Raw genomic sequence first — 10,371 nt, forward strand, 5'->3', positions numbered from 1 at the left:
GGAACATGGCAAATATGGTTTAGCAGTTGAATTGATTTCAGATATGACAAAACTAGTTGACAAAATGACCTGAATAGAAGTGCAAGCGAATTCGATTGCTTGCATGGTGGCTTGAAGCTGAGCCAAATCGGCGGCTCCACTATTCTGATGCATCTGAATCAAACAAACAAACGGATATCGAGATGAGAGAGTGTGTGTAAGCAGAACATAGAGATACTGAAATTTGGGCGTACCGTGATAGGGTAATCGCCGGAAACAGTGAGTAGGTCCGCGAGTCTTCTAGCGGAGAGGGTTTTGGTTTTCACAAAGCCTTCGCTTCAACAACACTTCTTCCCCAGGATATTCAAAATGAAGGATACTACTATTTGGAAAGGGGTGATATAAAAGATGAGTTTCTTATTGCAATTCTCCTACCTCCTCGCGTCTATTAATAAAAATTAAATACAAGAAGAATAAATTATTGATATATAGCACTTGATACTAAAATAAATATCACATTTGTATTAGATATAGTTGAAGGTCCATCAAGGGACCGGAAGATGGTGCAATCACTAATTAGTTAAATTGCATCTAATTTATAAAATAATAATAATTATGTACCTTAAAATTTAAGAGTAATTTTAATTTTTGTTAGCGTACTCCTTTGTCCTAATATTCTAAGTCTTTCAATTCAGAAGTGTCACTTAACCCGTATTTTTTATTAAATTCATCTTATACAAATTGATATTAAGATTTTAAAAAACAAGGACATGTGTGGTTTAAAATGTTTCTCATATCGAATGCCAATTTCAAAAATTGGAATACATTTTTAAAAACCTTAGAAGGAGGTTTAATGCTTTTCTTATGACATCATATAAGAAAATAATGAAGTGTTTTTGTTAATTAAAAGTTATCTATTCCAATTGTAACCATACAAGTATACGATGAATTTCATTAGCTAATTATAAGAAGTCAAACAATGAATACAAATTTATTAACAAAAAGGACTTCTAAACCTAAAAAGAATACAAAATATTAGAAACTTTCCTAGTGTGAATTTTTAATGATTTTTAAGCTTGTATAGTTATGACCTCCCGTAATTTTTTTCTGTGGAAAACCCCATAAGCTGGAGAATAAAGAATCATAAAACTAAAATTAGTTCAAAGTGCTTTTTTACCTAATATATTTATTTACTCTCTCAAAATTTTATTAACAAAAAGAACTCCTAAGTGCAAAGTGTTTGAAAGTAAATTTCCAATGCTTGATATCGATATGAAACTTTCCATTTTTAATTAGTCTTTCCTTTCCTTTTTCTCTTTGTAATTTTTGTTTCTTCCTTTTTTTCGTCTTTGCAATTATTTTGATGAAAAAACCCACTAAACTAGAGAAAAAAGAAATTTGCGTGGACTTTAAATTTCAATTCCTTCAGTTATTTAAATGCACATGTCCGACGTGTCTTGGAAGTTCTAAAACTATAACAATCCTCATGAACAATAACTCTATATATGATGTTGATATCAATGCAATTATTAAAAATAAATATGCACTTAAGTTTTATAAGTAGTAAGATATAATGCCAGACCTGGTCTAATATAGATATATCAAGACACCATGGATAGAGAAGACTTAGAACTTGCATAGTATTATAGCAAAGACATGATAATAAATCTGTGAAATAATTATTATTTTATAGGTAGAAGAGACTCCTAATTCTAAAGTGCGCGCGTCGCGCGTGTACATATCTCGATGGATAAATTTTTAAATTTTTTCATAAATATTTTATTAAAAAATATGATTGACTCATAAAATAATTATTTAAGCTTCTGACATTAATGAACATTGATCCTATATAGGTAACTCAATAAATTATGAAATTTTGCCATATATAAGTCCTCAATCATCATTCCTTATATTCAACTTAAACTAAGTTTCACTTCTATAATTTTATCCGCTCAACTTCACAAGTAATCATGCTTCCCTTTTAGTTTCAGCAAGAACATCTTTGAAATATCTTTAAAAATTTATTGTTGTTTAAGTAATCTAATTCTGAATTCAAAACTATCGCATTTTGTTTGAACTTGTTTTTTTGAAAAACTATATTTAGTTAAATTATTTTGTGTGACATACTTTTATCGCAAATATTCAAAGATTTGTCAAACAATAAAAATAAAGAAATCGATAATTTTGTTCTTTTAGAAATTTGAAAGTGAAGGTTGGTCCTACAACTCCTACAAAAATGAAGCCTAAAATTATTAATTATGAATCAACATTATACCAAATAATTTGATATTAGACACATCTAATAAAAAATTCCAATAAAATAGTTGATGAGAACTCTAAACTTATCTAAGTAATGACTAAAATATCATTTCACTTTATAATAAAGTAAGTAATGATTAAAATATCATTTGGCTTTATAATAAAAAAAAGGTATTGTTTCACAAATAGTCATTCAAATTTATTGTTTACTTTTTCTAGTCGATACATAAATTATACATTTATTATATATAGTTATGCACATATTATTATATGTGAATTATACATATATTATACATCTGTGGGCTATTTTAATTGAAGAGATTAGGTGGATGGCTATCTTGTGTTAAATCTTCATCAAAAAATACTCACGTATAAAAAATCACAAATAACAATATTAGTTTGATCTAAGAAGTTTCGTATAATGCAAAGAGTTTCCTACCTAATATAACTTCAAACATGGTTAATATTATGTGTTTTAAATAATTAACTTAAAAGTTCAACTTTTAACATAGTTTACTTCGCAAAATTATTGTTAAGGAAAGTATTTTTATAAGTATAATTTTACTCAATAATTTTAAGTTTCTAAATATTAGGATTTCCTACATTATTCAAATAAGAAAAGATTTAATAGCCATAATTTTAGTTGATTTTAAACAACTCAATTTTAGGAAAATAATTAAATGACTTTTTTGTCTAGTGTGAACTATATTTTAAAAGGGTAAAAAAGGCGAACGCCATTTCGCTAAAGGCCTTCGTGCTTTTAATATAATATAGATTTATTGTCTTCTTATTTCTTTCTCCTCTCCATTAATTTTGTTTATGTATTTCAGAAATACTAGTTTTATATGCGCTATAAAAATTTTAAAATTATACAAATATTATCAAACTATGTGATTGAGTTATAGCACTAAATTTTAAAAATATATAAGTTCTTAAAAATAGAATATTGGTCATATTTGTTTACCGTAAAATGGTACAATTGAATTTATGCGTGGTTTATAGACAAGTGAATTAATTCGATCCTAAAATAATAAAAGAATTGAAGAAATATGTACTAATTAGCCTTGAAATGCGGATGGAATAGTAGAAACATTAATTCCGAGAGCGAAGCTTCCGGGCACAACAGTAATGAAATCAAAAGGTAAGAAGATAAAATTGTATAGAGCCTTGAATTGATTATAACGTAAGTTAGACAGAAAACTCGTCCCTTTACAATGATAATATAGCTCACTATTTATAGCTGCACCTTGGGAACAAGGTCCTATGATCATGCCCTTCTTTAATATCAATTATGAGGGCCATTGAAGAATGTGTAACGGTGAGCATAAATGACAAATTCTTTGTAACAGGCAGTGTATTAAATTCTGTAGAATATTCCCCATTAAATACTACCGGGTAGTTGTCATTTACTGCATCTTTATGAGTGTCATTCTTTTCGGTAACAAATGGAATAATTGTCTTCAGTTTTAGCTATCCTCTGCCTTCGGCTCCACGTGTCACTCTCTTATGCAATTACTTAGCATAACATATTTTTACCCTATACAAATAGTCCTGCTTTCTGGTGACATAACTTTGTGTTACCGGGAAGTTGGTAGAAATATTCTTTTTGGCGGAAATTTTTCTGACCCCCTCTGAAAAGTTTCTGACGGTTGATTAGACGCACGTCTTCCGCATTTAATGCCCCGAACACGCGTCATCCCACGATTTAACATAACTTTTGTCGGCTATCGAGGTAATTATGGCCACGAATTTAGTCGCCTAAATCTTTACTTATACGCATCAATCTTCTTTATTCACACCACATAATTCTCCAAATTCTCTCAAACTCTCTTCATTCAATTTGTACTTTGTTCTTCAACCTTTCTTTAACTCTCATTATACGAGAAAAGTTTTTCCTTTTTTTATAACATATAATGGCTTCTTCATCAAAAAACACCAGTTCTTCGAAGAACAAAAATAAAGTCGATGAAGCCGCTCCTCCTACAATGAGCACCATCATCCCTAGAAGTTTTGTCACAACTAAAGACTTCGAAGAGAAATTTCTTTCTGTTAGCCCCCGTACATGGGCTGTTAGTAGATATCCTCCTTCCATCCGTCCTTCCTGCATTACTGCTGTGAAGGAATATTGTCGTTGCCAGAATTTAGACATTATTGCTCCTGACCTAGTGGAGCGGGTAACCTTACCCAAGAAGGGTTTTACGTACTTCTATATGTATCCCTTCACTTCGGGGATATTTTCTCTGAGCGGAGAGCTTGACTCTGTTATTGCGGAGTTTTGCCTCCGCTACTGTTACATCCCGTACTTTAATATTAGGATGAGTCGTAGTAATCCATATGAGCTTGAAGGGATTAAGGCCATTCATGAGACTATAGAGGATTTGTGACTATGTTATTGTAAGACCCTGTAAGTTTAACAACCTTAATACCGTTATATACATTTGATATGATATTTTGAGTAGAATAGTTTTTCAAAAAAGTTTTAAAAAATATGATTTTATATAGTTATTAATATTACTACTTTAAAACATGCTTTAAATTATACACACAATATGAGAAAGTTTATGAGATTTTCTTTCTTGTAAAGATAGAAATTATTTTCTCACAAGAAAAGAAGGTTATCTTTTACCATTTTTAGAATTAAGCGTACGAAAATGTGTACTCTTTATATGGGATTAGGAAAATTAGAAGTTGAAAAAATATATGTATTTTTACATGGATGTTTTAATGAAATAATAGTGTATGTATTGATTTTACAAGGTACCACATGACCATGATGGTAAGGTGTATAAAATATGTTAACAGTGAGTGGTATTTTAAGTAATTTGAGATAATTCTTAATTATGTTGGTAATTGGTTAATTATTTATTTAAGTGGATAAGTGTATGGATTGTTTTGTCCATGTGGGACCATGAAAACAAAAGTAAAGTGTGACTAATATGGGTAAATGATACGGTTGTGTCACATTTTGGGATAGGAATGCTTGCTAAGCATGGAAGTTATAAGTTGGGTGGACCCCACGATCCACCAAGAAATATTTGTTGGGGATCCTTTATTTAAGTGGCTTTCTAGGCAAAACACTAAGGATATATACAGCAAGTATAATAGAGATACCCTTAAGCTCAATGAATAGCAACAACAAAAGTATATGAGCAATCATATATTTCCATCTTTGGAGGAGATATAACGTGACTTCTATTTATGAAGAAGCAATCTTTTATCTTTGGATAAGTTAAAGAACCCCAACGTGGCAGCACCCCCTTATCACATTTAAGTGACTCTTAAGTCTTGCATATATGGCATATTTTGAGGAATTAGGGTGGCTTAGTCATCCACTAAGTGGGCCACACTCACTAAAGGTTTTCCTACAAATTAGTAAGATGTTACATGCCATCAAGTTTGCTTCACGTTTCTCCAAATGTGAATTCATGTGTGCCTTACAAATTTAATTGAATCTCTTATGTAAAGATCGTGAGTCCTTCGGAAAGCAAAATAATTCCATACCAAATATAGATAACGTTGGTTGTTGATTCTGTAAAGCGTGAATTGCAAATTCTAAAAGAATCGGTTCAGGTATGTTAAGGCTATCACTTCTTTTCTTTTGGCATGATCCAAGTAACGATACGTAAACATAATGTTATTCCATAAATGGTTCTACTCTTAGCAGTTAAGGATGTCTATGTTATTTATTCTTGCAAAGTTATATTTAAGTATGTCTAAATACGTTCATAAGTCTCTATTGAGGTATATGATAAAGATGTTAATGTTTATAATATAGTGATACATGCATCTTCATTCATTTACCACCATGCTACGACCGGTTGGGCTTTTATGCATATTCATTTACCACCGTACTACGTCCGGTTGGGCAGACATGCATATTCATTTACCACCGGGCTAAGACCAGTCGGGCAGTCATGCATTTACCACCAAGCTACGGCCAGTTGGACAATTACACATTTACCACCGGGCTACGGTCGATCGGGCAATCATGCATTTACCACCGCGCTACGGCCGGTCGGGCAGTTACCACTGATCAGTTGGTCAGTCATGCATCATACGATATAGATAAGAGTCTCAAAGAGAAGCATTATATATATAAGTATAATAAGTATGCATATACGGTGGCACTTCCGAGATTCAGGTTGATTCTTATATGTCTTTAATTAATGTTGACTTATTGTTATATTTCAGTTCTGCCTTACATACTCAGCACATTATTCGTACTAACGTCCTTTTGTTGGGGACGTTGAATTTATGCTAGATAATCAGTTTGACAAGCCCTCATAGTGGACGAGGTCAGCATTCAGCGATGTATCGGTAAGACTCTACCTCATTCGGAGTGCAATCGAGTCTATAAGTCATCGTGTCAGAGTTTTGCTACAGACTTATAGGTAGGCCTGTACCCTGTCCCATTTAATGTCGAATAATTTTAGAGACTTTATAGACAGAGGTTTATTTTGTACAGTATGTCAGAGGCCTTGACGGCCCATATGTATTCATGTTTTAAGAATGATGGTTTATTGATACAACGCTTGCCCACTTATATAGTTATACATTACAAGTTTGTGGCAATGTTCGCCCATGATAGTTAGAAGAATAAAAAAAAATGAGTTACAGAGTGGTTTGCTGGCCAGTACGGCATCGGGTGCCAGCCACGCCTCCCCAGGTTGGGGCATGACAAAGTAGTATTAGAGCGGGTCGTGTCTTAGGGAGTCTACAAAGCCGTGTCTAGTAGAGTCTCACTTATGGGTGTGTTGCGCGCCACATTTATAATTGAGAGGCTTTAGGGCATTTAGAAAATGTTACCCTTCTTTTGTTTCCAGATCGTGCCATAGAGCTAAGTCGTAAGAATTCAGTATAAAGCTTCCACCGAATTTTGTATGCACCAGAGTTGCTATCACAATAGAGCTTTAAGGCGTAGATGTAATTTCTACCTGTGTGGAAGGGAGGTTATGAAAGCGACAGAAGATACGTTGCAATATTGAAAGGCAAGTAAGGTAAAGGTGAAGAAGATACGAGATACTCAAGTACAAAAGGTTGTGAATAGTCCAGACTTCAGATAGAGGTTGGGTTTTAGATTAGTTTACAGAGGAGACCCTAGCAAATATTTTGTAAATCTCTAAGAGTTAACATTAGAGGACGAATGTTTCTAAAGGGGGAAAGGATGTTACATCATGTACTTTAATATTAGGATGAGTCATAGTAATCCATATTAGCTTGAAAGGATTAAGGCCATTTATGAGATTATAGAGGATTTGTGACTATGTTATTGTAAGACCCCGTAAGTTTAACAACCTTAATACCGTTATATACATTAGATATGGTATTTTGAATGGAACATTTTTTTCAAAAAAAGTTTGAAAAATATGATTTTATATAGTTATTAATATTACTACTTTCGAACATGCTTTAAATTATGCACATAATATGAGAAAGTTTATGAGATTTTCTTTATTGTAAAGATAGAAATTATTTTCTCACAAGAAAAGAAGGTTATCTTTTACCATTTTTAGAATTAAACGTACGAAAATTTATACTCTTTATATGAGATTAGGAAAATTAGAAGTTGAAAAAATATATGTATTTTTACATGGATGTTTTAATGAAATAATAGTGTATGTAATTTACAAGGTACCACATGACCATGATAGTAAGATGTATAAAGTATGTTAAAAATGAATAGTATTTTAAGCAATTCGAGATAATTCTTAATTATGTTGGTAATGGGTTAATTATTGATTTAAGTGGATAAGTGTATGAATTGTTTTGTCCACGTGGAACCATGAAAATAAAAGTAAAGTGTGACTAATATGGGTAAATGATACGGTTGTGTCACATTTTGGGATAGGAATGTTTGCTAAGCATGGAAGTTATAAGTTGGGTGAACCCCACGATCCACCAAGAAATATTAGTTGGGGATCCTTTATTTAAGTGGCTTTCTAGGCAGAACACTAAGGATATATACAACAAGTATAATAGAGATACCCTTAAGCTCAATGAATAGCAACAACAAAAGTATATGAACAATCATATATTTCCATCTTTGGAGGAGATATAACGTGACTTCTATTTATGAAGAAGCAATCTTTTATTTTTGGATAAGTTAAAGAACCCCAACGTGGCAGCACCCCCTATCACATTTAAGTGACTCTTAAGTCTTGCATATATGGCATATTTTGAGGAATTAGGGTGGCTTAGTCATCAACTAAGTGGGCCACACTCACTAAAGGCTTTCCTACAAATTAGTAAGATGTTACATGCCATCAAGTTTGCTTCACGTTTCTGCAAATGTGAAATCATGTGTGCCTTACAAATCTAATTGAATCTCTTATGTAAAGATCGTGAGTCCTTCGGAAAGCAAAATAATTCCATACCAAATATAGATAACGCTGGTTGTTGATTCTGTAAAGCGTGAATTGCAAATTCTAAAAGAATCGGTTCAGGTATGTTAAGGCTATCACTTCTTTTCTTTTGGCATGATCCAAGTAACGATACGTAAACATAATGTTATTCCATAAATGGTTCTACTCTTAGCAGTTAAGGATGTCTATGTTATTTATTCTTGCAAAGTTATATTTAAGTATGTCTAAATACGTTCATAAGTCTCTATTGAGGTATATGATAAAGATGTTAATGTTTATAATATAGTGATACATGCATCTTCATTCATTTACCACCATGCTACGACCGGTTGGGCTTTTATGCATATTCATTTACCACCGTACTACGTCCGGTTGGGCAGACATGCATATTCATTTACCACCGGGCTAAGACCGGTCGGGCAGTCATGTATTTACCACCGAGCTACGGCCAGTTGGACAATTACACATTTACCACCGGGCTACGGTCGATCGGGCAATCATGCATTTACCACCACGCTACGGCCGGTCGGGCAGTTGCCACTGATCAGTTGGTCAGTCATGCATCATACGATATGGATAAGAGTCTCAAAGAGAAGCATTATATATATAAGTATAATAAGTATGCATATACGGTGGTACTTCAGATATTCAGGTTGATTCTTATATGTCTTTAATTAATGTTGACTTATTGTTATATTTCAGTTCTGCCTTACATACTCAGCACATTATTCGTACTGACATCCTTTTGTTGGGGACGTTGAATTCATACATGCAGGTATAGATAATCAGTTTGACAAGCCCTCATAGTGGACGAGGTCAGCATTCAGCGATGTATCGGTAAGACTCTACCTCATTCGGAGTGCAACCGAGTCTATAAGTCATCGTGTCAGAGTTTTGCTACAGACTTATAGGTAGGCCTGTACCCTGTCTCATTTGATGTCGAATAATCTTAGAGGCTTTATAGACAGAGGTTCATTTTGTACAGTATGTCAGAGGCCTTGACGGCCCATATGTATTCATGTTTTAAGAACGATGGTTTATTGATACAACGCTTGCCCACTTATATAGTTATACATTACAAGTTTGTGGCAATGTTCGCCCATGATAGTTAGAAGAATAAAAAAAATGAGTTATAGAGTGGTTCGCTGGCCAGTACGGCATCGGGTGCCAGCCACGCCTCCCCAGGTTGGGGCGTGACAAAGTAGTATTAGAGCGGGTCCTGTCTTAGGGAGTCTACAAAGCCGTGTCTAGTAGAGTCTCACTTATGGGTGTGTTGCATGCCACATTTATAATTGAGAGGCTTTAGGGCATTTAGAAAATGTTACCCTTCTTTTGTTTCCAGATCGTGCCATAGAGCTAAGTCGTAAGAATTCAGTATAAAGCTTCCACCGAATTTTGTATGCACCAGAGTTGCTATCACAATAGAGCTTTAAGGCGTAGATGTAATTTCTACCTGTGTGGAAGGGAGGTTATGAAAGCGACAGAAGATACGTTGCAATATTGAAAGGCAAGTAAGGTAAAGGTGAAGAAGATACGAGATACTCAAGTACAAAAGGTTGTGAATAGTCCAGACTTCAGATAGAGGTTGGGTTTTAGATTAGTTTACAGAGGAGACCCTAGCAAATATTTTGTAAATCTCTAAGAGTTAACATTCGAGGACGAATGTTTCTAAAGGGGGGAAGGATGTTACATCATGTACTTTAATATTAGGATGAGTCATAGTAATCCATATTAGCTTGAAGGGATAAAGGCCATTTATGAGATTATAGAG

The 10,371-nt window shown here is 33.5% G+C and overlaps 1 protein-coding gene across 6 annotated transcripts in view; it reads right to left on the reverse strand.

The window, feature by feature from the left end:
• LOC107818350 (uncharacterized) overlaps positions 1–429 on the reverse strand; it is a 65,424-nt gene extending 64,995 nt beyond the window's left edge. For 3 of the 6 annotated variants that reach the window (XM_016644351.2, XM_016644352.2, XM_016644347.2), the window contains exons 1-2: positions 234–429; positions 70–153 (exon numbers count right to left, since the gene is read on the reverse strand). In XM_016644351.2, the coding sequence (XP_016499837.1) occupies positions 70–153 (84 nt within the window). In that variant the 5' untranslated portion in view covers positions 234–429. Of the gene's footprint in view, positions 1–69; positions 154–233 lie in introns of those variants that run through there. The other 3 variants (XM_016644353.2, XM_016644350.2, XM_016644348.2) reach the window with 3 other exon arrangements.
• Positions 430–10,371: the final 9,942 nt, after the last annotated feature.

The sequence above is a fragment of the Nicotiana tabacum genome, chromosome 14 (assembly GCF_000715075.1).
Source record: "Nicotiana tabacum cultivar K326 chromosome 14, ASM71507v2, whole genome shotgun sequence".
Lineage (NCBI taxonomy): Eukaryota > Viridiplantae > Streptophyta > Magnoliopsida > Solanales > Solanaceae > Nicotiana > Nicotiana tabacum.